This window comes from Saimiri boliviensis, chromosome 8 (genome assembly GCF_048565385.1).
Source record: "Saimiri boliviensis isolate mSaiBol1 chromosome 8, mSaiBol1.pri, whole genome shotgun sequence".
In the NCBI taxonomy this organism is placed as follows: domain Eukaryota; kingdom Metazoa; phylum Chordata; class Mammalia; order Primates; family Cebidae; genus Saimiri; species Saimiri boliviensis.
Window position 1 is genome coordinate 13,101,317 of NC_133456.1, and position 27,683 is coordinate 13,128,999.

At 52.5% G+C, this 27,683-nt stretch overlaps 3 protein-coding genes across 6 annotated transcripts; all 3 read left to right on the top strand.

Moving 5' to 3' along the window:
* Positions 1-491: 491 nt before the first annotated feature.
* On the top strand, positions 492-11,244 carry SLC26A6 (solute carrier family 26 member 6). Of its 4 annotated transcripts, none has more exons than XM_010337072.2 (21): positions 492-624; positions 2,303-2,461; positions 2,548-2,687; positions 2,854-2,964; positions 3,853-3,989; positions 4,188-4,352; positions 4,431-4,583; positions 4,910-4,992; positions 5,076-5,223; positions 5,492-5,605; positions 5,703-5,780; positions 6,422-6,517; positions 6,601-6,707; positions 6,868-6,937; positions 7,857-7,949; positions 8,030-8,137; positions 8,529-8,621; positions 9,836-10,012; positions 10,203-10,257; positions 10,522-10,658; positions 10,878-11,244. In XM_010337072.2, the coding sequence occupies exons 1-21, from the start codon at positions 602-604 to the stop codon at positions 10,890-10,892; spliced, it is 2,262 nt and encodes a 753-aa protein (XP_010335374.1). In that variant the 5' UTR covers positions 492-601; the 3' UTR covers positions 10,893-11,244. The 4 variants fall into 4 exon arrangements, with proteins under 4 accessions (XP_010335374.1, XP_074259999.1, XP_074259997.1 ...); XM_074403898.1 differs by lacking the exon at positions 492-624 and adding an exon at positions 631-1,705; XM_074403896.1 differs by lacking the exon at positions 492-624 and adding an exon at positions 631-1,193.
* A 4,977-nt stretch (positions 11,245-16,221) lies between these two features.
* TMEM89 (transmembrane protein 89) lies at positions 16,222-18,406 on the top strand. The gene is made up of 2 exons (XM_003926310.3): positions 16,222-17,453; positions 17,872-18,406. The coding sequence occupies exons 1-2, from the start codon at positions 17,160-17,162 to the stop codon at positions 18,055-18,057; spliced, it is 480 nt and encodes a 159-aa protein (XP_003926359.1). The 5' UTR covers positions 16,222-17,159; the 3' UTR covers positions 18,058-18,406.
* A 4,824-nt stretch (positions 18,407-23,230) lies between these two features.
* On the top strand, positions 23,231-23,626 carry LOC120367197 (small ribosomal subunit protein eS17-like). The gene has a single exon (XM_039477590.2). The coding sequence runs from the start codon at positions 23,231-23,233 to the stop codon at positions 23,624-23,626; it is 396 nt and encodes a 131-aa protein (XP_039333524.1).
* The last annotated feature ends 4,057 nt before the right edge of the window (positions 23,627-27,683 follow it).

Sequence of the window (27,683 nt, forward strand, 5' to 3'; positions counted from 1 at the left end):
GAGGTTTTGGGGACCGTCGGCTCCGGATCTGAGAGACATGCCTAGTTTCAGAAAGCCTGAGGGCGGCGCTCTCGGTTGGAGGCATGAGAGGCCCCACAGACCTGGATCCCCCATGAAAGTTAAGGCTGAGTTACTGGCCACACTCCTAGGCCTGCCGGCTACTGGAGTTTCCCTTGCCCATTCCTTGAGTACCTTCTCCAGAGCCAGGACCTAGGATGAGCCTCAAACTACTCAAGGCCTGGGGGCGCGGCTGGATCAGACTGCAGAACTGGAACTAAGCATCCAGCGCAGGTGCTTAATTCCAGTTATGCAGTCCTATCCAGCTGGGGCAGAGGGCCGGGCGAGAAGTTAGGGGGCCCGCACAAACCCAGGCAGCCGGGGAGGAAGCGGTTAAATCCTCCTCCTTAAGCTCGTCCAGCCCGGAGAACGCTGCTTAGGCCCCGCCCCAGCACGCTGATTGGCCCAAACCTCCCCGTCCTGCCCCGGGATTAGCCCCCGGGAGCGCGCCGCTTGCCTCGCCTGGTCCCGGCGCCGCCTTCCGGAGCGTAGTGGCCTCTCGCCTTAGCCGCAGGAGCCGCGGGTGCGGGAGTGCTTGCGAGCCATGGGGCTGGCGGATGCGTCGGGGTGAGTTCCACGGTGGCCTAGCTGGAGCAAGCATTCTCCGCTTGCGACGGCTTGGTTACCTCTTTGCCGATTTTCTGCAGGCGGCTGCCCCTCTGCAGCAAGGGATGGGGGCGGGAGCTGGCGCGACCCCAGCCCCTTGGGCTGTGCGGAGAAGCCTCTGGAGTGCCTCCCGAGGGACAGCTCGGGCCACAGGGAAGCAGCTGCGTGCGGAGGACCCCAGCCAGGCGATGTGCCCGCCGGGGTGTGTGAGGGCCGGAAGTCCCTGGCGGCGGCCCGTGGACTAGCTGCTTTCAGCTAGGGCCCGAGTCCACCCAGCTCCACTGACCCGGGGAGTGAGCACTCTGGCCTTCCTGGGCCCAGTTGCCCTCCTAAAGGAAGGGGCCAATACTCAAGGCTCCGCCCTCCAGACGCGTGTCTCACGTTGTGCGGGGAGGGTGTCCTTTAAGAAGACCTGAGTGACTCTTGTAGGAAGGGAGAGGGGGCTCTAAGATCTCCTTGAGACAGCGGTGCCAAAAGTCTATGAGGATCTTCCTTGCACCCACTCCAAACTCCTCCAACCGTACAGCCAGGTTAGAGGCCCTCCCAGGGGAGTTCCTGTCCCTCGAGTGGGATCCTCTCCGCGGGTCAGGGCTTTTCCAAGATCAGAACTTTCCTGACTGGTGAAAGCTTCCCAACAGGCTAGAGCTTTCCCCCAGGTAAGATCCCCATGTTAGATCTATTCCCAGGTGAGAGCTTTTCCCCTTTCCACTAGGAGCCTTCCGCCAGGTCAGAGCTTCCCCTAGGGGAGAGTTACCTCTAGGTGAGAACCCTCTTCCTCTAGGTCTTTTCTTCCCATGTGAGAGCGTTCTCTGACTTCAGGTAGGAGCCTCTGGGCAGAGGAAAGATTCCCCCTATGTCAGAACTTGCCTGGTTGGTAAACATTTCCTGGCAGGTTAGAAATCCCTCTAGCTGAGATTCCCATTGAAAGCTTCTATTCCCAGATGAGCTCTTTCCCCCACTTCAAGTGGGTACTTCCCTTTCCAGGTGGGGTCCTCTCCCTCTAGGTGAGAGATTCCCGCTCCAAGAAAGACCTTCTTCTCAGGTGAGAGCCATTCCTTGCCTTCCCCAGACCAGGCCTGAGCTGTCTACCACCTGGACCCTGGGGCTGGAGGCCCAGGGGCAAGCTTGGCCCCAATACTTTCCTTAGAGGGGTGGGTCTCATCTGAGGCCTGAGGCTTGGGAAGAGGGTTGCTTGAGGAACTGGACCCCTGGTTTGCTGGACCCCTTCCCTGAGTGTGCTCTCAGCCAGCACTGGGCTCCCAGGGCAGCTGGAGGAGGACCTGGGGACAGGACAGGGATTGGCGATTGGCCCGGAGAGGGGCAGCCTGGTGCCTGGACTGGTAGAATGTCCAACACTGGGCAGCCATATCTTGGCTGGAGGTATAGATCATGCTCATCCTGTAGTCCCTTCTTGGGGGACTTTGTCCTAGAAAGAGGCTTCCACCAGCCAAAGTTCAGGTACTGCCCCTGTCTGGGTTTGGGCATGTGGCTCACAGATGCCAGCTGGGGGCTGGAATACTGTACCTTGATCTTGGGGCCTGGAAAAATCAGGTAGGTAACTCTTTAGCCCTAGGCGGAGGTATGGGGGAGGTTGGGCCAGGGGTGCCCTCACTGTATCTGTGTGGTCTTGCCACCCCAGACCGAGGGACACGCAGGCACTGCTGCCTGCAACACAAGCAATGGAGCTGCGGAAGCGAGACTACCACATGGAACGGCCGCTGCTGAACCAGGAGCATCTGGAGGAACTGGGGCACCGGGGCTCAGCACCTAGGGCCCGCCCGTGGCAGACCTGGTTGCGGTAAGGCTGAGATTGGGGTCTGGGAATGCTGGCAGGGCCCAGGTAGCTCCTGTTCTGACCACCTACCCCTCATACCATGTCCCCAGGTGCTCCCGTGCTCGGGCCCATGCCCTTCTGCTCCAACACCTCCCGATTTTGGTCTGGTTACCCCGGTATCCTGTGCGTGACTGGCTCCTGGGTGACCTGTTGTCCGGCCTGAGTGTGGCTATCATGCAGCTTCCACAGGGTGAGCCACCTTCAGTGCCTTGGCCCGGAAACCCTGTGGTCTGTGATGCCCAAAACTGGGGCCATGGCCTGTATCTTGGAACTGTGGCACCTGGACCAGGGCTGGGATTCCCTTATCTTTTCAAGATTCGCCTTCCAGGCCCACACTGCTACCATTCTACCCCTAGGCTTGGCCTACGCCCTCCTGGCTGGATTGCCCCCCGTGTTCGGTCTCTATAGCTCCTTCTACCCTGTCTTCATCTACTTCCTGTTTGGCACTTCCCGGCACATCTCTGTGGGTAAGTGGGGGCAGGCCTAGCGTTCCAGGAGGATGCCCACATCTACCATGGAGGACAGGGTGAGGGGGTGCTGAGCAGGGCAGGAGCAGCAGGGGAAGAGGGTGGCATTGGTGCTGCATCCTGGGCTAGCCCACGAGTCATTCCCAGGCAGGACTAGACCCCTGACCATAGGACCACAGAGGCAGGGGACCTCAAAGCCCTGGCTCCAGGAAGATGTGAGTGGGGGAGGCAGCCCAAGGGGCCTGGAACTTAGCAGAGGCCTGACCAGCCTGAGGCAAGCCCTGACCCCTTCCCTAGTCCACAGAGAATGTCTGTGTCCCTAGATCAGTAGACACAGGTGGGACAGAGTAGATGAGGCAGGGCCAGCATTTCTTTTTCTTTCTTTCATTCTTTTTTTGAGGTGGACTTTCGCTCTTGTTGCCTAGGCTGGAGGGCAGTGGCGCAATCTCAGCTTACTGCAACCTCCGCCTACCAGGTTCAAGTGATTTTCCTGGCTCAGCCTCCCAAGTAGCTGGGATTAGAAGTATGTACCACCACATCTGGCTAATTTTTGTATTTTTAATGGAGATGGGGTTTCTCCATGTTGGTCAGGCTGGCCTCAAACTCCTGACCTCAGGTGATCCGTCCACCTCGGCCTCCCAAAGTACTGGGATTACAGGCGTGAGCCACCGCGCCCGGCAGAGCCAGCATTTCTAGCCACCCTTAAGGGCCCATGAGCTCAGGATTCACTCCTGGCCTGGCCATGCCTGAACCCCAGTACTGCCCCCATTCCTACAGCCATGGTCTGAGATTGTTTGTCCAGAAGTGGAAGTCTCCCGGCCTTTCTCCTAAGACTAGGGCAGGGCAGTGTCCTTTCCCCTTCAGACCTGCCCTGTGCTATCCTTACAGGGACCTTTGCTGTTATGTCTGTGATGGTGGGCAGTGTGACAGAATCCCTGGCCCCACAGGCCTTGAATGACTCCACGATCAATGCTGCCCGGGTGCAGGTGGCCTCCACACTCAGTGTCCTGGTCGGCCTCTTCCAGGTGTGGAACAGTCAGGAGGACGTGCCCCCACCATCACTTCTGCTCCTCCCGCTACCCCTCTGCATTCCCCTGGGTGTCTGACCATCTTTGCCCTCCTCTTGCTGCCCACTCATCCCCTCCCATCCTACTTGCCCTGCACCCCTTGTCGGCTACCCTTAGGACCCCTGCCTCCCCTGACTGCCCCTGACCGCCCCACAGGTCGGGCTAGGCCTGGTCCACTTCGGCTTCGTGGTCACCTACCTGTCAGAGCCTCTCGTCCGAGGCTATACCACAGCTGCGGCTGTGCAGGTCTTCGTTTCCCAGCTCAAGTATGTGTTTGGGCTTCATCTGAGCAGCCACTCTGGGCCACTGTCCCTCATCTATGTGAGTGAGGGCAGGGGGAGGGAGGGGTAGGTGTGCCTTGTGGCCTTGAGTGCTGGCTGTGACCCTGCCTCTCCTCAGACAGTGCTGGAGGTCTGCTGGAAGCTGCCCCAGAGCAAGGTCGGCACCATGGTCACCGCTGCTGTGGCGGGGGTGGTGCTTGTGCTGGTGAAGCTGTTGAATGACAAGCTGCAGCAGCAGCTGCCCATGCCGGTACCCGGGGAGCTGCTCACGGTTCGAGGGCCAGGGAGCGGCGGGCTGGCGGGGAGAGCAGGTCAGGCTGGGTCCCTGCTGCGCGGGCAGCCTCCTGTGTTTGAGGGCCAGCTCGAGGGGGACTGGGAGAGTTCTTGGGTATTGTGGGGGGCACAGCAGAAAGCCCCTATGTTGGTTTCTTCCTGCCCCTGACAGCATCTCCCCATACCCGAAATGGTGTTGCCCATCTCTCACCCCACCCCTGAAGAAGGGTTTGCCTGATGTCTCCCTCCTCACCCCACGTGGTTTACTCATCGTCCCGACCATGATGCCAGCACCTGCCTCCCTGACTGTGTCCTCTCTCACAGCTCATTGGGGCCACAAGTATCTCCTATGGCATGGATCTGAAGCAAAAATTTGATGTAGACGTCGTGGGCAACATCCCTACAGGGTGAGCTCTGGCCTCCGTCAGGTCAGGGAGGGTTGGGTAGCCAGGTCCAAACCTTGCTTTGGCCTCACAGATGCCTCTCACAGGCTGGTCCCCCCAGTGGCCCCCAACTCCCAGTTGTTCTCAAAGCTCATGGGCAGCGCCTTCGCCATCGCCCTGGTTGGGTTCGCCATTGCCATCTCGCTGGGAAAGATCTTCGCCCTGAGGCACGGCTACCGGGTGGACAGCAACCAGGTCTGGGTGATGTGGGATGTGTAGGAAGCATCTAGGTGTATGGAGGCGCCAGCAAGGGGTTGGGGGAGGAACAGGTGGGACATGGGGAGACAACAGATGTGCTAGGGCCACGTGGGGCACTAGGGGTGGGAGAGCAGGATGTGTGGGACAGCATCGAGTCTCTGGGGGCCGCTGGGTGGGGATGAGATTGGGGATACACAGGCCTAGACACAGTGGGACAGCAGCCAGGCACTTCTATTAAGTCTCACACCCACACTCCCTCCATCAGGAGCTGGTGGCCCTGGGCCTCAGTAACCTCATTGGAGGCATCTTCCAGTGCTTCCCCGTGAGTTGCTCTATGTCTCGGAGCCTGGTACAGGAGAGCACCGGTGGCAACTCGCAGGTGGGCTTCGCGTGTGGGCATGGGGGTGGACGTGGACATGCACACTGCTTTGCCTGGGGAAGGGGGTCTCACCCCTGCTCGCCCCCTCCCCCAACAGGTTGCTGGAGCCATCTCTTCCCTTTTCATCCTCCTCATCATTGTCAAACTTGGGGAACTATTCCATTGCCTGCCCAAGGTGAGCCCCCACCCAGCCAGGCTTCAGGTCTTGGCCAGGCCAGGGCTCAGATCAGCCAGTCTAGGTTCAGTCGAGGGGTGGGGACACAAGGTTAGGTCCTGTCTTTCAAGGCTGAGCTCTTCAAGGTGAAATTTGGAGTCAAGCCGGGCGCGGTGGCTCAAGCCTGTAATCCCAGCACTTTGGGAGGCCGAGGCGGGTGGATCACGAGGTCGAGAGATCGAGACCATCCTGGTCAACATGGTGAAACCCCGTCTCTACTAAAAATACAAAAAATTAGCTGGGCATGGTGGCACGTGCCTGTAATCCCAGCTACTCAGGAGGCTGAGGCAGGAGAATTGCCTGAACCCAGGAGGCGGAGGTTGCGGTGAGCCGAGATCGCGCCATTGCACTCCAGCCTGGGTAACAAGAGCGAAACTCCGCCTCAAAAAAAAAAAAAAAAAAAGAAAAAGAAATTTGGAGTCAAGGGTCAGGGGTTAGAACCCTTCAGAGTCAGATCCAAGTGGTCAGGGTCAGGGGCTGGGTGGGGGTTCGTGTCTGGGGTTCTGTCTGAGTGCTTGGGCTCAGTCTGGCCATGCCTCGATGGTGGGGTTGTCAGCATCAGGTGCCCTCAATGGCCCCTGGCAGCACTGCCCCCACCCCAGGCAGTCCTGGCGGCCATCGTCATTGTGAACCTGAAGGGCATGCTGCGGCAGCTCAGTGACGTGTGCTCCCTCTGGAAGGCCAATCGGGCGGATCTGGTGAGTGCTCTGGGAGCCCAGGGCAGGGACTGGGCAGCCCTGTGGCTCCTCGCCACTCTCCAGCCACTGCCTTTTGTTCTCAGCTCATCTGGCTGGTGACCTTCATGGCCACCATCCTGCTGAACCTGGACCTTGGCCTGGTGGCTGCAGTCATCTTCTCCCTGCTGCTCGTGGTGGTCCGGACGCAGAGGTGAGTTCATTATGTTGGTCCCCCCATTCTAGCTAGTGAGGGAATGCCACAGGGTTCCCCCCAGCTTTCCACGCGTATCTGGGGACTTCAGGCTTCTTCAAACTCCTCTGCTGTCCCCGTTTTCTGTCCCCTCTTTGTTCGTTCTTTCTCTCCTCCACAGGCCCCACTACTCCATCCTGGGGCAGGTGCCAGACACAGATATTTACAGAGATGTGGCAGAGTACTCAGAGGTGAGCTGGATGGCGTGGATGGGGAGACAGAGGAAGAATGGGCCTTTGTGGGACTGTTCCACACTTGGCCAGGACACTGGGGGCTGAGGACACTTTGGCTTTGGTCTTTGGGAGTTCAAGGGAGGAGATTGGGTCTACGACCCCCTCTAGAGGTAGGAAGGGACAGAGGGAGAGTGGACAGAGATGGGGACGGGGAGAGGTCTGTCATGGAGTCAACAGCACAAGCTCTACCTGCAGAGCAGCCCCAGGTCAGACAGAGCCAGAGCAGCAGCTCCCTGGAGCACCAGGATGGAACGGAAGCATTTCCTGATCTGATCAGTGGAGTTACTAAATCCCTAGTCATCCATTGACCTCCTGAGAGGTTTTGGGCCGAGTGCTGGGACTATAGGTGGCGTACTCTGGAAGAAAACAAGGCTGTTCCCTGCAACATGGGTGCAGTGCGATTAGGCAGTGCGAGGAGGAGCTAAGGGGTCTGAGACATGGGAGAGGAGGAGCCCAGCCAGGTAGAAGAGGGGTGTTGCACCATGCAGGCCTGGAGCCCAGCAGAGACCTGGGCTGTGACCTAAATGGGGTATGAGCTGGGGAAGGTCTGATTGGGATGACAGCCTAGGAGGACCTCTGTCTGGGTGCAGAAAACAGACCAAAAGGCAGGGGTTGGAACCCCAAGAGAAGGGCTAAGAGCCTGTGAAGCCTGCCTGGGTGGTGGCAGGAGAGATGGGGAGGGAGAGGCGAGGTGGAGGGATGGGGAGGACACTGTCGGGCTTATGGTCCAAGTCCCTGGGAGGGCCTGGACTCTAGGCTGGGGAGCAGAGGGCTGGGTGGCGGCAGGCACTGGGCATGCTAGGGAAGGAAAGGCAGGAGAACAGGGTGAAGCCGGGAGAGGGGAGATCAGCCCCCACAAGTTCTGCCCCATCCCCAGGCCAAGGAAGTTCCAGGGGTGAAGGTCTTCCGCTCCTCAGCCACCATGTACTTTGCCAACGCTGAGTTCTACAGTGATGCACTGAAGCAGAGGGTGAGGCGGGGTCCCCAGAGTGGGCATCAGGCCCCAGCTCCCCCAGAGCTCACTGCTCCTTCTCTGACGTTTGGCTCCAGTGCGGTGTGGATGTCGACCTCCTCATCTCCCAGAAGAAGAAGTTGCTCAAGAAGCAGGAGCAACTGAAGCTGAAGCAACTGCAGAAGGAGAAGAAGCTTCAGAAACAGGCAGGGCCCCTTTTGGCTGTCCCCTGCCCTCTGCTCCCCACCCCTGCCTTTCTCCTGGCCTCTGGCCTCTGGCCTCCTCACTCATCCTCACTCCTCGTCCCTTCCCCATTCTCCCTCATGCTCCCAGGGACCCTGCTTCCTTCCCTAGCGGGTCTGGACTCTGGGTGGAATTTTGTTTCTCTCCCATCATCTGAACCAGTGACAGTGTGAACCATCACAGTCCTCTTTCCTTTCACGGCTGTTCCAGGAGCTTCAGCATGGCTGCCCCGGGTCCCACAGCTTTCAGTCCTGGCCCAGCTACCTGCCCAACACCGGGGCATCAGCAGGCCTGTGTGACGGTGTCATGGCAGCTGGGATAGCCATTTCCCATCCCCTGTCTTCCCTGGCATAGGCTGCCTCCTCCAAGGACACCTCAGTTTCCATTAATGTCAACACCAGCCTGGAAGACATGAGGAGTAATGACGCTGAGGACTGCAAGGCGATGGTGAGGCTGGCGGTGGGAAAGGAGGGGACAGCTGTAAGCTGCAGAGATGCAGCCTCCACGCATGTCTCATGAGGAACGCCATGGACCCAGCAGCTGTGGGCTCTAGGGTGTTGGGCCGATGGCAGGAGGAATGGGAGCTGGCTCAGATACTCTGCAGGGAGATTCGTGATATGCCACAGAATCTAGGCCTAGACTCTTAGGCCTCAATGAAGATTCTGAATTTGTAGGTGCCACAAGATCCCCGCAGAGTCTGCTCATGGGTAGAGGAAAGGGGTTGGGTGTATGGGAAAAAATCTAGGGGTCAGAGGCAGGTGTGTGGTGGTGTGTGCCTGTAGTCCCAGCTTTTTAGGAGGCTAAGGCAGGAAAATCATTTGAGCCCAGGAGTTTAGGGCTGCAGTGCGCTCTGATGACACCTGTAAATAACCACTGCATTCAACCTGGGCAATGAAGCAACACCCCGTCTCTTAAAAAAAAAATTGGAGGCCAGGCCTGGTGGCTCACATCTGTAAATTCCAGCACTTTGGGAGGCTGAGGCAGGCAGATCACCTGAGGTGAGGAATTCGAGACCACCTTGACCAACATGGAGAAACTCTGTCTCTACTAAAAATACAAAATTAGCTGGGTGTGGTAGCACGTGCCTGAAATTCCAGCTACTCCCGAGACTGAGGCAGGAGAATCACTTGAACCCGGGAGGTGGAGGTTGCCGTGAGCCGAGATCATACCATTGCACTCCAGCCTGGGCAACAAGAACAAAACTCTGTATCCAAAAAAAAAAAAAAAAAAAATTAGGGTTCAAAGGGGATGCCATGCTTAATTAGAGACTCAGGACAGGGCAGGGTGCCGAGGCGTGTGCATGTGTGTTATGTGGACACCCGTGTCTATTCTGGTCTGCTCCTGGGCCCCCTCCCCACTCGGACCTGGCTGAGGAGAATGGGACAGGGTCTCCCAGCACTGTCCCTTCTCATGTCCTTGTGCAGCCTTGGTCAAGGAGGTAGCAGACCAGTACATGCACATCTGGGTGTGGCCTTCTGTGTGTCCTCACACATCTGTCCTTCCTGTCTTTTTATACCTATGTGACTCCCCCATGTCTGGGTCCTTATGTGTCCCATGCATGCTCCGCATCTGACTTGCGTGTCCCTGCATGTCTGTGTGCGTCCAGTCCTGCCTTCACCCTCTCATGGGTGACCCTGGCAGCATGTCTGGCTCCCCATCAGGTGAGCCCAGGGGATAAGATGGAAGATGCAACAGCCAGTGGTCAAGAAGACTCTAAGGCCGCAGATGTGGCCACACTGAAGGCCCTGGGCCTGCCTCAGCCAGACTTCCACAGCCTCATCCTGGACCTGAGCGCTCTCTCCTTCGTGGACACTGTGTGCCTCAAGAGCCTGAAGAATGTAAGGACGGGGGCAGGCCAAGACCCCTCAAGCCTCCACAGTGACCCCGTAACTTTCCCTGAGAGCACTCCAAGCCTCTGACTCCCCAAATCCTCAAAGCTCCCCCTCTACATTCCCTCCCCAAGCCTGCCTGAGCCGCCCACGAAGTCCCTGAGCCTCCCTCTGAGGCTGGCCCCCTTTTCTGCTACAGATTTTCCGTGACTTCCGGGAGATCGAGGTGGAGGTGTACATGGCGGCCTGCCACAGTGAGTAGGGTGGGGACAGCAGGAGGGACCTGGGAAGAGGGTGGGGTGCTTTTGACCAAGGAGTTTTCCAGGTAGCACAAGGGAAAAATCTTTCTCTGGAACTGGAGATCAGAGGTATCCTGGGAGACAAGAGTCCAGAGTTACAAGTGATGTGAGTCCAGGGGTGGAGGTCAGGGGTGCTGAGGTCAGGGCATTCTGTTGGCTCCTGGGAGTTGAGTTCCTGGTGGTTCTGAGAGTCAGGGGAGGCCTACTCCTTGCCCACAGGCCCTGTGGTCAGCCAGCTTGAGGCTGGGCACTTCTTCGATGCATCTATCACCAAGAAGCATCTCTTTGCCTCTGTCCACGATGCCGTCACCTTTGCCCTCCAACACCCGAGGCCTGTCCCCAACAGCCGTGTTTCAGTGAGTCGAGACCTCTGGCCTGCCAAGCTCTTTTTTGTTAATCTACTGCTTGTCCCCACCCTGGCCCAGCTCCAGGGAGTCTTTCCTGGTGGCCATGGAGTCATCGTCAGTGGGCCCAGTGCTTTCCCTGCTGTCTTTGGATAAAGCTCTTCCTGGGGGCCGGGGTTGGTCTGTGTCCTTTGGAAAGTAACTGGAGCCTCCCTTCCTCTGCTCCCCCAGGTCACCAGACTCTGACCATGCTGCAACCTGCCTGAGACTGTGTACCTCTGAAGGTTGTGACAGGGCACCCTTGAGAAGCCCCTCACCCCTAGGCCACCTCCAGGTGCTACCTAGGAGTCCCCTCCATATATATACACACAACTCAGGGATGGAGGTCCTGGGACTCCCAAGTTCAGTGCTTCAGGCCTGGGACAGGGGACTATAGTCAGGCTGGCACTGGCTGGGTACAGGGAGGGAACTGGTACATGTTTTAGCCTCAGGAATAAAGGTTTGTCTGCTCAACTCCAGGCTCTGCTGTGGCTTGGTGGGGACTTGGTGGCGGGTGGTCCACAGCTGTGGCTGCTGACCCTTCCTGTGCCCTGAAGGTGAGACGGGGTAGAAGGTGGAGGAAAGACTCAGGGAGGTGAGGATACGGAGGAGGGGAGCTGTAGAGGCATCATCCACGGTTCAGGTTGCTCCCCAGCCATGCATAGCGCTCAGTCCCTGTGTCCTCAGCTGTGAAATAGTTGGAACCAGAGCTGCTTCTCAGGAATAACTCACTCTCAGGAATACCCGATAAGGTACAGGGCAGTGTGGGTGCCACTGGGCAGTCCCTGGAGGATGCAGAGTGATCACCTAAGAGCAGCTGTTCCCCCACATTGCTGCTCTATGCTTAAGAATACGCATGAACCAGGCTGGGCGTGGTGGCTGACACCTGTAATCCCAGCACTTTGGGAGGCCGAGGCGGGTGGATGTCTTGATGTCAGGAGTTCGAGACCATCCTGGCCAACATGGTGAAACCCCATCTCTACTAAAAATACAAAAATTAGGCGTGGTCACGCATGCCTGTAATCCCAACTACTTGGGATGCTAAGGCATGAAAAATCACTTGAACCTGGGAGGCAGAGGTTGCAGTGAACCGAGATCTCGCCACTGCCCTCCATCCCAGATGACAGATAGATCACCTGGGCTTGGTAGAACACTGTCAGTCAAGGAGTGTGTGTTGATTTCTGCCGTTAAATGCTGACATCCAAGCATGTGACCCAGCAGGCGGTAGGGTATTGGGCCAGCTGCCACATAGTGATGGTAGGGGAGGGGCCGGGTCCTGGGATCTTTCTGGGCCTCAGTGTGCTGTTCATCAGTAGAGTGTGAGTGGTCACAGTTCTTGCTTCATGGGTCGCTCAGTGAATATTAAATGAGTAGATGCTGGGCCTGTAATCCCAGCACTTTGGGAGGCCCAAGGCGGTTGAAACCCTGTGTCTACTAAAAACACAAAAGTTAGCTGGGCATGGTGGCACATGCCTGTAATTTCAGCTACTGGAAAGGCTGAGGTGGGAGGATCGATTGAACCTGGGAGGTGGAGGTTGCAGTGAGCTGAGAACATGCCACTGCACTCCAGCCTGGGTGACAGAGCAAGAACCTGTCGCAAAAATAAATAAATAAGGAAATGCTTAGAACAGTGCTGGGCTCAGGTCCTCTGCTCCACACATGTGAGCGCTGCTGTTCATCAGGTGGTGAGCAGGTGCCAGGCTCTGTGCTGGGGCCTGTTCACTGTCCTGAGAGTGGACAGAGGCCACCCTGCCCTTCAAATCTCGGAGGCAACCTTTCCTGGCTTTGTTTTATCATGATCTGTATTAGTGCCTGGCACCATCAGCCCCAAATCCCTGTCCTAGAAGCTCAGCCCCAGGAAGTAAGAGCTTTTGTTTACTCTGTCACACCACATTCTAGCAGCAGCAATTATCCCTGGCAGCTGCTTAGTAAATAATGGTTGAATGAAGCTTATGTGTTAGGGCAGCAGACCTCAAACAAGAAATTGCAGGTAGTTAGAAATGCTTTGAAGAAAATAAAGCAGGGTCATGTGAGAGACGAGGTCATTTTTCACCCAAGATGCTCATGGGAGGGGGACTCAGGGAGCAGGTGATGCTGGAACTGAAACTCCAACCATGAGAAGGTGACTTCCTAGGCATGGGAAGCTGTACTGTTGGCACTGGGAGCGGCAGGGATGTTGAGGGAGGCCGGTGGGAGGCAGGAGCAGCATGAGCTGAGGTGAGCAGGTTGGGGGACCTCTCAGGCCAGTAGGCTTCCAGCTTTGTTCTGACAGTGAGGGAGCTGCCCATGGGTTTTGATCCTACATCTTCGAGCACTCACCCAACTGCGATGCAGACTGTGGGGCTGAGGCTGGGGGTGGGGGACCCGTGAGTTTGGTCAGCCTAGACAGGTGATGCCCCTGGTGGAAGCAAAAGGTTTTAGGAGCGATGTGGATTTTTTTTTTTTTTAATCGGGTCTTGCTCTGTTGCAAGATCACCACTCACTGCAGACTTGACCTCCTGGGCTCAAGCAGTCTTCCTGCCTCAGCCTCCTATATAGCTGGGACTACAGGCACACACTGTCACACCCAGCTAGTTTTTTTGTTTGTTTGTTTTTGAGACAGAGTCTTGCTCTGTCGTCCAGGCTGGACTGCAGTGGTGCTATCTCAGCTCACTGCAACCTCTGTCTCCTGGGTTCAAGCGATTCTCCTGCCTCAGCCTCCCGAGTAGCCTGGCCAACAATGTTAAAACCCCATCTCTACTAAAAATACAAAAAATTAGCGGGGCATGGTGGCATGCACCTGTAATCCCAGCTAGTTGGGGGGCTGAACCAGGAGAATTGTTTGAACCTGGGAAGTGAAGGTTTCAGTGAGCCGAGATTGCGCCACTGCACTCCAGCCTGGGTGACAGAGCAAGACTTGATCTCAAAAAAAAAAAAAAAAAAAAAAAAAAGATTGGCCTGGCATGGTGGTACATGCCTGTCCCAGCTACTCAGGAAGCTGAGGCAGGAGAATCACTTGAACCTGGGAGGTGGAGAGTGCAGTGAGCTGAGACCATGCCACTACACTCCAGCCTGGTGACAGAGCAAGACTCTGTCTCAAAAAAAAAAAAAAAAAAAAAAATGCTGGGCAAGATGGCTCATGCCTGTAATCCCAGCACTTTGGGAGGCCAAGGCAGGCAGATCACGAGGTTGGGAGTTCAAGACCAGCCTAGCCAATATGGTGAAACCTTGTCTTTACCACAAATACAAAAATTAGGTGGGCGTGGTGGTGCACACCTATCGTCCCAGCTACTCGGGAGGCTGAGGCAGGAGAATCCCTTGAACCTGGGAAGCAGAAGTTGCAGTGAGCAGAGATTGTGCCACTGCACTCCAGCCTGGGGGACAGAGCGAGACTGTCAAAAAAAAAAAAAAAAAAAAAAATTTGTAGAGATGGGTTGTTACTATGTTTCCTTGGCTGGGCTCAAACTCCTGGGCTCAAGAGATCCTTGGCCTCAGGCTCCCAAAGTGCTGGGATTACACATGTGAGCCACTGCAGGTGTTTGGATTTTAGGGGTTAGCTAATAGGTGAGGAGAAGGACAGGGTGAGAGTGTTACTGAGCAAAACAGCTCACTGCTTGAAGTGCTAGAAACTAGTACTATGACACAGGGTTTTGGGCTGAAGCAATTCTTACCATGTTGGGCTAATTTCATTAGTTTTTTGATAGTGGCAGGATCTTACTATGTTGCCCACCATGGTCTCACTGCTGGGCGGAAAAGATCCTTCTGCCTCAGAATCCCAAACTACTGCGATTACAGTTGTGGACCTGACACCAAGTTTGGGTTCAAGTAGTTCTCCCACCTCAGTCTCCCCAACAGCTGGGATTACAAGTGTGTAATCCCTACAGAGTCTCTGTCACCTAGGTTGAAGTGCAGTGGCATGATCTTGGCTCACTGCAACCACCTCCTCCCGCCTTCAAGCAATTCTTGTGCCTCAGCCTCCCGAGTAGCTGGGATTATAGGTACCTGCCACCACACGTGGCTAATTTTTATATTTTTAGCAGAGACAGGGTTTCACCATGTTGTCCAGGCTGGTCTCTGAACTCCTACCTCAAGTAATCCACCTGCTTCGGCCTCCTTAAGTGCTGGGATTACAGGTGTGAGCCACCGTGGCTGGCCTAATTTTTATATTTTTAGTAGAGATGGGGTTTCACTATGTTGGTCAGACTGGTCTCAAACTCCTGACCTCAAGTGATACACCCACCTTGGCCTCCCAGAATGCTAGGATTACAGTCGTGAGCCACTGCACCCAGCCAAGGAAAGCTTTTTATTGCAAGTCAACTAGCAAGGAAGCAGGAGTCCGGCTCCAGTATGTCTTCCTGTGCTGGCATTAAGGCAGTGATTTTACTGAAAGAGTTTTAGGGAATGGATACTGGGATTAGTAGGTGATTGGTGGAAGGGAGGGGAGGTCTGGAAAGTTCTCAGGCATGTGCACATGTGCAGTTAATTCTTCATGCCTCCTCATGGGTCCCCTGTGTAAATTCTGGGGGAGTTATATGAAACATAGTAGAAATTCAGGCTGTGATGTCAACAAGCTCTTTCTATGCAAACTCATTGGCAATAATTGGGTCCATCTGATTTTAGACAGTTTTTTTAATCTTATAAGCAGAGGGAATTTGAGTGTTTCAGCAAGTTGTTTATTTTCTTCTACCGTCCTGTAAACTCAAGGATTTCTAGGTGCCAGGCATGGTGGCTCACAGCTGTAATCCTAGCACTTTGGGAGGCTGAAGTGTCAGGATCACTTGAGGCCAAGAGTTTGAAACCACCCTGGGCAACATAGTAAGACCCCCATCTCTACAAAATAAAGTACATTTAAAAAGTAAGTAAATAGCCGGGCGCAGTGGCTCAAGCCTGTAATCCCAGCACTTTGGGAGGCTGAGGCGGGTGGATCACGAGGTCAAGAGATCGAGACCATCCAGGTCAACATGGTGAAACCCCGTCTCTCCTAAAAATACAAAAACTTAGCTGGGCATGGTGGCGTGTGCCTGTAATCCCAGCTACTCAGGAGGCTGAGGCAGGAGAATTGCCTGAACCCAGGAGGCGGAGGCTGCGGTGAACCAAGGTCGCGCCATTGCACTCCAGCCTGGGTAACAAGAGCGAAACTCCGTCTCAAAAAAAAAAAAAAAGTAAATAAACAAATTAGCCAGGCATGGTGGTGCATACCTGTAGTTTCAGCTACTCAGGAGACTGAGCCAGGAGGATCACTTAGGGTCAGGAGATCAAGACTGCAGTGAGCTGTTTCTTAAAAAAAAGAATTTCTGGCCGGTCGTGGTGGCTCACGCCTGTAATCCCAGCATTTTGGGAGGCCAAGGTGGGCGGATCATGAGGTCAAGAGATTGAGACTTGTCAACATGGTGAAACTCCGTCTCTACTAAAAATACAAAAATTAGATGGGTGTAGTGGTTGGCACCTGTAGTTCCAGCCACTCAGGAGGCTGAGGCAGGAGAATTGCTTGAACCAGGGAGGTGGAGGAGGTTGCAGTGAGTTGAGATCATGCCACTGCACTCCAGCCTGGTGACACAGCAAGACTCTGTCTCAAAAAAAAAGAATTTCTGTTAGTCTGGTTTCTTTAACTGTGACTTGGTTTCTTCTTTTTATCTTTTTTTTTTTTTTTTGACAGGGAGTTTCGCTCTTGTTACCCAGGCTGGAGTGCAATGGCGCAATCTCGGCTCACCGCAACCTCCGCCTCCCGGGTTGAGGCAATTCTCCTGCCTCAGCCTCCTGAGTAGCTGGGATTACAGGCATGCGCCACCATGCCCAGCTAATTTTTTGTATTTTTAGTAGAGACGGGGTTTCACCATGTTGACCAGGATGGTCTCGATCTCTTGACCTCGTGATCCACCTGCCTTTGCCTCCCAAAGTGCTGGGATTACAGGCGTGAGCCACCGCACCCGGCCCTCTTTTTATCTTTTTTAAGACAGAATCTCACTCCGTCACCCAGGATGGAGTGCAAGGGCACAATCGCAGCTCATTGCAGCCTTGACCTCCTGGTTTCAGGTGATCCTCTCACAGCCTCCTGGGTAGCTGGGAATACAGGCATATACGACCACCCAGCCAATTATTTGTATTTTTTATGGAGACAGAGTTTTACCATGATGCCCAGGCTGGTCTCAAACTTCTGGGCTCAAACCATCCACCTGCCTCAACCTCCCAAAGTGCTGGGATATCAGGTGTGTGCTGCCACACCAGCCGAGGGCGCAGCTTCAAAATGATGTGCTCCCTCAGTTTTGGGCCAGCCAGGGCCTGCTGGGAGAGTAAAACCCAGAACTCAGGTCTGCCATTCTTGTCATGCCCTGTACCCCAGCCCCCCTACCAAAGTGAGTCTCTGGCCAGGCTGCCTCATGAAAGGTCACAGGCCTGGCTGGAACCTGCTGCCTCAGAGCCAGGCCTGTTACTGGGGGAGGGGTGTTTGCCTGTTGCCAGGCGCCCGGGTTCCAGCCCTTGGTACTAGCGGCGGCCATGCTGCACATGCTGCCCTCGCTGCCCTTGCTATTCCTGCTGGTAATGCCTGCCCCTACCCATGCCTGGTCGAGACCCCTCTGGTACCAGGTGGGGCTGGACTTGCAGCCCTGGGGGTGTCAGCCAAATACTGTAGAGGGCTGTAGGGGCCGCCTGATCTGTCCTGGCTACTGGCTGGGACCAGGAGCAAGCCACATCTACCCTGTGGCTGGGGTCACGATCACCACTGTGATGCTGATGATTCGCCGTAAGATGCTACAGTGGCGGCAGTGCTCACAGGCCACCAAGGGTGAGGTAAGCACAGCTCTTCTGTCTCCCCCACAGCCCCTGCCTCCATGTACACCCAGTGAGCCTCTGTCTTCCATCCAGCCCTGCCCCGTTGTGGGCCTCTTACACCCCCACCCCTGGCTCACAGCCCATTGTCCCTGTGTCCACACACCTTTATGGAACCCACATTCACCACCCACAGCCAGCACCCTGCCCCCAGCTCTCCCCTTTAGTACCCCTGCTCTCATCCAGTCCCTGTGGGCCCTGCGACCACCATAGCCCACAACAGACCCTCAGTGATCCTCTATCACCCTGAGTCTCCCTCCCATCCTATCAGGGCACTGCCCCACAGCCCTCAACCTGCTCCCCAGCTCCGTCTCGGCCCCTCGTTGCCCCTCCCTCTCGGCCCTCCACTCTCACTCCTATCTTTTGGTCCTGTTCTTAGCATCCACAGGTGACCACTGAGCCCTGTGGCCCCTGGAAACGGCGGGCCCCAATCTCAGACCGCACCCTGCTCCGTGAGGTCCTGCACATGCTGGATGCCCTCCTGGTCCACATCGAAGGCCACCTACATCATCTAGCCACCCAGCGGCAAATCCAAATAAAGGGGACTTCCACCCAGAGTGGGTGATCAAACATGTGCCTCTCTTTGCCTGACAGCCAGGAGGATGTGGGGGGATGGCCTGAGGTCCTGGGCCAGGTCTGTTATCTCCAGGCCTGTCTGGACCCTGTGCCCCTTTTCTACTTTTAGAGCCAGCTGATGTGGTGTCCAGGACGGGTGGGCAGGTGGGGCACAGGCTGGCTCACACTGCTCCATTGCCCCCACCACCTGACCTTTCCTCTCTAAGGATCCAACCTGCAGACACAACTGCTCTTCCAGGGTGGGCATGGTGGCTCATGCTGTAATCCCAGTGCTTTGGGAGGCTGAGGCGGGAGGATCACTTGAGCTCAAGAATTTGAGACCAGCCTGGGCAACACGGCAAGACCTCATCCCTACAAAAAAAAAAAAAAAAAAAAAAAAAATTAGTTGGGCATGGTGGTGTGTGCCTGTAGTACCAGCTACTCAGGAGGCTGAGGTGGGAGGATGGCTTGAGCCTGGCAGGCAGAGGTTGCAGTGAGCAAGATTGTGACACTGCACTCCAGCCTGGGTGACGGGGCCAGAACTTGTCACAAAACAGACAAAAACTCTGGCCTGGCCAGTACCCGGGGACCCCTAATGTGATGGGAGAGGACTCCCATCGGGACAGACTTGGGTGGCTTAGGGAGGCAGAGGAGCTGACAACCTGGCTGAGCCCTAAAGGGAAATGGGTGTGGGGAAGGGAACTCCAGGTGGAGGTCTCCTGAGCAAAGGGTACATGCTGTGTTCGGTACTCTCTGCACATGGGCAAGGTGGGCAGTGCCCATGATAAAGGGTCTCAAGTGCCAAGTGAGGGTCCTGGGCCTCTCCAGTGCACAGGGGGAGCCGAGGAGGGACTAGTCAGCTGGGAAGAGGATGGGGCAGTGGTGAAGCTGAAACCAGATGCTGAGGATCTCTGATGGGGACTGAGAGCCCCAGGCCCCCAGTCACCGTGTAGTCACACACCATCCTTGTCACCACCTCAGGGAGGAGGTGACTTTAGTCCTGCCATCAAACAGCAGCTGGCTCTGGTTTCCTTCTTTCAAGGACCTCCCCCGAGGGTCCACTGTTCTGTCTCCAATAGCAGCCCCTCCCCAGATCCCTCACTCCAGCAGCCCCAACCTGCAGTCAGGCAGGCCGCCCTCGTTGCCTTTGCTTCTATGGCAGCCTCAAATGTGCTCTAGTGCCTCAGTGGCCCTTGGTCCAAGGCCCCTAGAAAAGCTCCATGAAGGGACTCTTGCTTCTTAACTCCCTGCTTTCTCCTTCGTTTTTGAGATGGAGTCTCACTCTGTCACCCAGGTTGGAGTGCAGTGGTGCAATCTCAGCTAACTGCAACCTCTGCCTCCCGGGTTCAAGAGATTCTGCCTCAGCTTCCCAAGTAGCTGGGCCTATAGGCATAGGCCACCACGCCTGGCTAATTTTTTGTATTTTTAGTAGAGACAGGGTTTCGCTACGTTAGCCAGGATGGTCTTGATCTCCTGACCTCGTGATCCATCTGCCTCAGCCTCCCAGAGTGCTGGGATTACAGGTGTGAGCCACCAGGCCCAGCTGAACCACCACCGCCTAGTCTCTTTTCTCTCTCTCTCTTTTCTTTCTTTCCCCTCCTTCCCTCCCTCCCTCCCTCCCTCCCTCCCTCCCTCCCTCCCTTTTTTCTTTTTTTTTTTTTTTTGTCATTTTTTTCTGTTTTATTGACCAACTCAAGCAATCCTCCTGCCTCGGCCTCCCAAGTAGCTGAGACTACAGGCATACATCACCACATCCAGCTAAATTAAATGTGTGTGTGTGTGTGTGTGTTTTTTTTTTTTTTTTTTTTTTTTTTTTTTTTTTGAGACGGAGTTTTGCCCTTGTTACCCAGGCTGGAGTGCAATGGCGTGATCTCGGCTCACCACAACCTCCGCCTCCTGGGTTCAAGCAATTCTCCTGCCTCAGCCTCGTGAGCAGCTGGGATTACAGGCACGCGCCACCATGCCCAGCTAATTTTTTGTATTTTTAGTAGAGACAGGGTTTCACCATGTTGACCAGGATGGTCTCGATCTCTCGACCTTGTGATCCATCTGCCTTGGCCTCCCAAAGTGCTGGGATTACAGGCTTGAGCCACCGCGCCCGGCCTATTTTTAAATTTTTTTTGTAGAGATGGGGTCTCACTATCTTGTGCAGGCTAGTCTTGACTCCTGGCCTCAACTGATCCTTCTGCCTTAGCCTCTCAAAGTGCTGGGATTACAGGCATGAGCCACAGTGCCTGGCCCAGGTTCCTGTTTTAGAAAAAGAAAACAGGGCTGGGCGTGTTTTCTTCATCTTTACAGGCTCACACCTATAATCCTAGCACTTCGGGAGGCCAAGGCAGGTGGATCACCTGAGATCAGGAGTTCGAGACCAGCCTTGCCAACATGGTGAAGCCCCATCCCCGCCCTCAAAAATAGAAAAAGAAAATGTTATGAATTCAAAAATGGAAGTGAATTAAAATAATGAAAAAATAAATGACAAAACTTTTTTCTTGAAAACTTTTTTGAATAATTGACAAATACTAAATCCAGAAAAATAACATAACTTCTGGCAACTTCCTGACATATTTCTGTAATACTTTGGTCCCCTACATGGTCTGGCTTCTTACTCTAAAGACCTCTACATAGGACAAGGATTTTGTGATTTTGGGGGGAAATATTTTCCATACAGAGAAAAGATAGTTCAGTCTTCTTCCTAACATGGTTGAAACTTGTGTTCTAATTATTGATAGTTTAGAAAAGTTAAACTTCCTAACCTGTTGTTGATGGTGCCATGTAAATGTTCTGGATTGTTGTGAAATTTGAGAAACTGTCATTAGCCTTCTTTCATATAGGAACTGTGAAATTTGGAAGAATTTCCCACAGATGAGCTTCTGGTTCCATACATTTCAAACCTTATTTTCCTTCCACGGCTCACGGTTTTCCCAGCACTGGGTGCTGTGGGGCATGTCCTTAAGGCAATAGGACTTTGCACTTCTGTCGTTACCCAGCAGGATTTTCCTACAGGCCACATTCCTAGTTTATTCTAGGACAAGACCAATAAGCTAGCTTTACACAAGAGTGGAGCAAACCATGTAAATATGTTCCTCTAAACCTGACGTGTCCCTGTGGAGACTCACAGATATGCCACACGAAGGCCAGCTGCTGCCAGCTGCTGTGGGGAGGGCCAGCAGACAGGTCCACTCTGGCTGTGCAGAGCCCCTGTAGCCAGACTTCTTTGCCCAACCCTTTCCCTGCCTCCCTCAGGTGCTTGTCTCAAGGGACTTTTGTAAATATCTTGTACTCTGATCTTCCTCTTGGAGTCAGATTCCCAGAGAACCCAACCTGGGACCATCCTCAACCCACTTTTCCCTTGGCTGGACCCTGAAAATGCCACAGCCTCTCTGATGTCCTCCAAGTGAGAAGTGGGCTGGAGTCAAGGACAGAGGTCCTAAGTGAGTGCTGTTAGAGGGCTTGTGTTTTTTGGGTTTTTTTGAGATGTAGTTTCTCTTGTTGCCCAGGCTGGAGTGCAATGGCACGATCTAGGCTCATTGCAACTTCTGCCTCCTGGGTTCAAGTGATTCTCCTGCCTCAGCCTCCTGAATAGCTGGGATTACAGGCATACGCCACCATGCCCAGCTAATTTTTTTGTATTTTTAGTAGAGATGAAGTTTCACTATGTTGGCCAGGCTGGTCTCCAACTCCTGACCTCAGGTGATCCACCCACCTTGGCCTCCCAAAGCGCTGGAATTACACGTATGAGCCACTATGCCTGTCAATTTTTGTATTTTTAGTAGAAACAGGGTTTCACCATATTGACCAGGCTGGTCTCAAACTCCTGACCTTGTGATCTGCCCACCTTGGCCTCCCAAAGTGCTGGGATTATAGGCATGAGCCACTGTGCCTGATCTATTTTTAAACTTACTATTATTATTATTATTATTATTATTATTTTTTTTTTGAGACGGAGTTTCGCTCTTGTTACTCAGGCTGGAGTGCAATGGCGCGATCTCGGCTCACCGCAACCTCCGCCTCCTGGGTTCAGGCAATTCTCCTGCCTCAGCCTCCTGAGTAGCTGGGATTACAGGCACGCACCACCACGCCCAGCTAATTTTTTTGTATTTTTGGTAGAGATGGGGTTTCACCATGTTGACCAGGATGGTCTCGATCTCTTGACCTCGTGATCCACCCGCCTCGGCCTCTCAAAGTGCTGGGATTATAGGCATGAGCCACCGCGCCCGGCCCAGAAGAATTTTTTTTTAAGAGGTCAATCTCTACTAAAAAGAAAAACAAAAATTAGCCAGGAGTGGTGGCATGTGCCTGTAATTCCAGCTACTTGGGAGGCTGACAGAGGCAAGAGAATCACTTGAACCTGGGAGGCAGAGGTTACAGTGAGCTGAGACTGAGCCACTGCACTACAGCCTGGGTGATAGAGTGAGACTCTGTCTCAAAAAAAAAAAAAAAACAGGATCTTATTGTGTTGTCCATGCTGATCTCAAACTCCTGGATTCAAGTGACTCACTTCGGCCTCCCAAAGTTCTGGGATTATAGGCATAAGCCAGTGCAGCTGGCTGAAAAAGATTTTGACAGCAAGTATCCATCAGAAAGCCCAGGCATTGGATTATTAATCAAAAACAATAAATCAGCTGTCTTAATATGTTCAACGAACTAAGGGAAGCCATGGACAAAGAACTAAAGGAAATTAGGAAAATTATGTCTTAACAAAAAGAATATTAATAAAGGAATAATTATAAAGGGACCAAACAGAAATTTTGAATCTGAAAATATAGTAACTGAAATGAAAATTTCACTAGAGGAAAGTCAGCAGCAGATTGGAGCAGGCAGAAAGAATAAAGCAACAGGGAACTTGATAACTGAGGCCACGCGCCGCAGCTCACACCTGTAATCTCAGCACTTTGGGAGGCTGAAGTGTGTGGATCACTTGAGGTCAGGAGTTTGAAACCAGCCTGGTCAACAGTGTAAAACCCCATCTCTACTAAAAACACAAAAATGAGCCAGTGTGGCGATGTGCTCCTGTAGTCCCAGCTACTCAGGAAGTTGAGGCAGGCGAATCTCTTGAACCCAGGAGGCAGAGACTGCAATGAGCCAAGATCGAGCCACTACACTCCAGCCTGAGTGACAGAGAAAGACTCTATCTCCAAAAAAAAAAAAAAAAAAAAAAAAAAAGTCACTGAGGACCCGCCAGCATGGGCCACAATCGCACCAAAACTGTGAAGAAGGCGGCCTGGGTCATCATGGAAAAGTACTACACGCGCCTGGGCAACAACTTCCATACGAACAAGCGTATGTGTGAGGAGGTCACCATTATCCCTAGCAAGAAGCTCTGCAACAAGATGGCAGACTATGTCACGCATCTGATGAAGCAGATTCAGAGAGGCCCAGTAAGAGGTATCTCCATCAAGCTGCAGAAGGAGGAGAGAGAAAGGAAAGACAATTGCGTTCCTGAGGTCTCAGCCCTGGATCGGGAGATCATTGAAGTAGATCCTGACACTAAGGAAACGCTGAAGCTTTTGGATTTTGGCAGTCTGTCCAACCTGCAGATCATTCAGCCTATAATTGGGATGAATTTCAAAATGCCTTAGGGACCTGTTTGAATCTTTTCTGCAATGCTGTATTATTTTCAATAAACCTAGGACAACAGCCAAAAAAAAAAAAAAAAAAAAGGTAATCAAAATGTTATAATGGGATGCTTCAAAAATCAAACACCAAAAAAGAAAAAAAAGGCAGTAATGGAGGAATAACAAAGTATAAGATATACAGAAAAGCTAAACAGCAGAAGCAAATCACTTGTCAGTAGTAATCTCATTAAATGTAAATAGATTAAACTCTCCTATTTAAAAAACAATTTTCAGATTGGTTTTTTAAAAAGGTTAATCTATATGTTGTCTACAAGAGACTCACTTCAGATACAAGGACACAAAAACACTGGAAGTAAAAGGATGGAAAAAATATTTTATGGCCAGATGTGGTGGCTTACGCCTGTAACCCCAGCACTTTGAGAGGCTGAGGCAGATGGATTGCTTGAGGAGTTTGAGACCAGCCTGGGCAACATGGCAAAACTCCATCTCTACAAAAAAAAAAAAAAAAAAAAAAAATTAACTAAGCATAGTGGTGTGCACCTTTAGCCCCAGCTACCTGGGAGGCTGAGGTGGGAGGATCACCTGATCTCAGGAAGGTCAAAGTTGCAGTGAGTCATGATCACGCCACTACATTCCAGCCTGAGTGACGGAGAGTCAGACTTTCACAAAAATAAGTAAATAAATAAAATAAAAAAGAGGCCAGGCATGGTGGCTTAAACCTGTAATCCCAGGACTTTCAAGGCTGAGGCGGGTGGATCACCTGAAGTCAGGAGTTCGAGATCAACCTGACCAACATGGAAAATGCTGTGTCTACTGAAAATGCAAAATTATCCAGGTGTGGTGGTGCATGCCTGTAATCTCAGCTACTTTGGAGGCTGAGGCAGGAGAATCACTTGAACCTGGGAGGCAGAGGTTGTGGTAAGCTGAGATCATACCTTTGCACTCCAGCCTGTGCAACAATAGTGAAACTTCATCTCAAAAAAAAAAAAAAAAAAAAAAGCCAGGCATGGTGACTCACACGTGTAATCCCAACATGTTGGGAGGCCAAGGCGGGTGGACCATGAGGTCAAGAGATCGAGACCATCCTGGCCAACATGGTGAAACCTGTCTCTATTAAAACTACAAAAATTAGCTGGGCATCGTGACATGTGCCTGTAGTCCCAGCTACTTGGGAGGCTGAGGCAGGAGAATCACTTGAACCCAGGAGGCGGAGGTTGCAGTGAGTGGAGATTGCACCACTGTACTCCAGCCTGGCAACAGAGCAAGACTCTGTCTTAAAAAAAAAAAAAAAAAAACAAAAAAAAAAACATAAAGAGAGATCATGTTCAGGTGCGGTGGCTCATGCCTATAGTCCCAGCACTTTGGGAGGCTGAGGCAGGAGGATCACTTGAGCCTGGAGTTTGAGACCATCCTGGGCCACATGGTGAAATCCTGTCTCTACAAAAAATATAAAAGTTAAGTTAGCCGGGTGTGATGGTGTGCACCTGTGGTCCCAGCTACTCAGGAGCCTGAGGTAGAAGGATCACTTGAGCCGGGGAAGTGGAGGTTGCAGTGAGCCGAGATCCTGTCACTGTACTCTAGCCTGAGTGACAGAATTAGACTCTGTCTTAAAAAAGAAAGAAAGAAAAAAAAGAAATAGAGATCACAAGACTTAGTGAATGAACTCTTTGTAGCAATAAGATACCAAAGCATAAACAAGACCTAGGCCATGCCAGGTAAGAGTTAAGTCCTTTACCCTGACACTTAAAGAATAAACTATGTTCTAACTACTGCAAGGGTTTTCTTTTTCTCCAGCAGCTAACCAAGCACTGGACTTGAGATAAACAATATGGAAACAGTGCAGTTCATCCATCACCAAACACTGACCCCAATCCCTGTTCCACAAGCCGTAACTATAGCTTTGATTGGACAAGAGACTGATTTTGATGACTTTTTCCTGATAAGAGACCACTGACCAGGGATTGGCTTTAGCTGGTTTATGCAGCCTGTGCACTGAGTGCTTTTGTATCCCTGCTTGACATTTTGACATATGGGGCTAATTGCAATGCATTTAAATGTTTAATCTCCACCCCAAAGTGAACATGGGTCATATGCAACACACATGTTTATTCAGTATACTTGCATTAGGACCCCCTTCATAAGTATCCATAGCTCCTCCTGTAACCTGTTGAATATGTTTTTTTTTTTTTTTAATTTTTATTTGAAACGAAGTCTTGTTCTATCGCCCAGGCTGGAGTGCAGTGGCACAATCTTGGCTCACTGAACCTCTGCCTCCCACGTTTAAGCAATTCTCCTGCCTCAGCCTCCTGAGTAGCTGAGATTACAGGCTTGTGCACTATGCCTGGCTAATTTTTTGTATTTTTAGTAGAGATAGGGTTTCACCATGTTAGCCAGAATGTTCTCAATCTCCTGATCTCGAGATCGGCCTGCCTTGGCCTTCCAAAGTGCTGCGAGGTGTGAGCCATTGTGCCTGGCTGAATATGTACGTTTAGCCAAGCCATTCTAAATAAAGCTCCTGCCCCAATCCCTCCTTTTTTGAAGGGCCCGTCTCTGGTTTTGACTAGAGGCCTGATTCCCAGCCTGCAGGTTTGTAACCCTTTATAAGAAATGAAGTCAGCCTGGCATGGTGGCTCACGCCTGCAATCCCAGCACTTTGGGAGGCTGGGGCAAGAGGATCACTTGAGCCCAGGAGTTCAAGATCAGCCTCGGCAACGTAGTGAGACCCCTGTCTCTACAAATTTTTTTTTTTTTTTTTTTTTGAAACGGAGTTTCGCTCTTGTTACCCAGGCTGGAGTGCAATGGCGCAATCTCGGCTCACCGCAACCTCCTCCTCCTGGGTTCAGGCAATTCTCCTGCCTCAGCCTACCGAGTAGCTGGGATTACAGGCATGTGCCACCATGCCCAGCTAATTTTTTGTATTTTTAGTAGAGACAAGGTTTCACCGTGTTGACCAGGATGGTCTCGATTTCTTGACCTTGTGATCCACCCGCCTCGGCCTCCCAAAGTGCTGGGATTACAAGCTTGAGCCATCACGCCCGGCCCTACAAAAAATTTTTAAAAAAATTATCCAGCCTCTAATCACATGGTGAAACCCCGTCTCTACTAAAAAGACAAAAAATTAGCTGGGCATGGTGGTGTGTGCCTGTAATCCCAGCTACTCAGGAGGCTGAGGCAGGAGAATTGCCTGAACCCAGGAGGCGGAGGTTGCGGTGAGCCGAGATCGCGCCATTGCACTCCAGCCTGGGTAACAAGAGCGAAACTCCGTCTCAAAAAAAAATGAAATAAAATAAAATAAAAAAAATAAAAAATAAATAAAAAATTATCCAGGTGTGGTGGTGTGAGCCTGTGGTCATGGTGTCTGGCCTGATTTTTATAAAGATAGTTTTATTTTAATTACAAGAGTAGTTTTTTAGTAAGACGTGGTGGCTCACCCCTGTAATTCTAGCACTTTGGGAGGCTAAGGCAGGCAGATGGCTTCAGGCCAGGAGTTTGAGACCAGCCTGGCCAACATGGCAAAACCACATCTCTACTAAAAATACAAAAAGTTAGCTGGGCGTGGTGGCATATACCTATAGTCCCAGTTACTTCAGAGTCTGAATTGCTTGAGTCCAGGAGGTCAAGGCTGCAGTGATCTGAGATTGAGTCACTGCACTCCAGCCTGGAGGAGGACAAAGTGAGACCTGTCTCAAAAAAAAAAAAAAAAAAAAAAGGAAAAAGCAAGAAAGAAAAAAGGAAAAAAAAAGTAGTGTTTGGAAAGATAACAAATATGGAAGCAAAAGGAATAATGTGTATCTGCAAGAGGAAAAAGAATTCTGAGGTATGCTTTGTTATGTTAACTAAAGAAAAATCAGGCTTTTAAATATTTAAAGTTAGTTCTATTCAGAAGTCTTATGAGAACTGCAACCCAAGAGCCTTTCAGGGAGTTTCTGCTAGACTGCTCCAAAACAGTGTTTCCCACACAGCTTATACGCTGGTGGTGGCGGCACTCCATCTGCTCAGAAGTTACATTAGAGGAAAATCTCATCAAGGTTTGGGTGTGACAGTACACCTGGTTATAGGT

Bases quoted from the DNA above. Each gene is read 5' to 3' on its own strand.
- SLC26A6 (XM_074403896.1), top strand. From the start codon at position 1,144: ATGAGGATCTTCCTTGCACCCACTCCAAACTCCTCCAACCGTACAGCC. The intron at 6,938-7,856 runs GTGAGCTGGATG...CCCCATCCCCAG, and splicing joins ATGTGGCAGAGTACTCAGAG to GCCAAGGAAGTTCCAGGGGT. The intron at 8,622-9,835 runs GTGAGGCTGGCG...GCTCCCCATCAG, and splicing joins CTGAGGACTGCAAGGCGATG to GTGAGCCCAGGGGATAAGAT.
- TMEM89 (XM_003926310.3), top strand. From the start codon at position 17,160: ATGCTGCACATGCTGCCCTCGCTGCCCTTGCTATTCCTGCTGGTAATG. The intron at 17,454-17,871 runs GTAAGCACAGCT...TCCTGTTCTTAG, and splicing joins CACAGGCCACCAAGGGTGAG to CATCCACAGGTGACCACTGA.
- LOC120367197 (XM_039477590.2), top strand. From the start codon at position 23,231: ATGGGCCACAATCGCACCAAAACTGTGAAGAAGGCGGCCTGGGTCATC.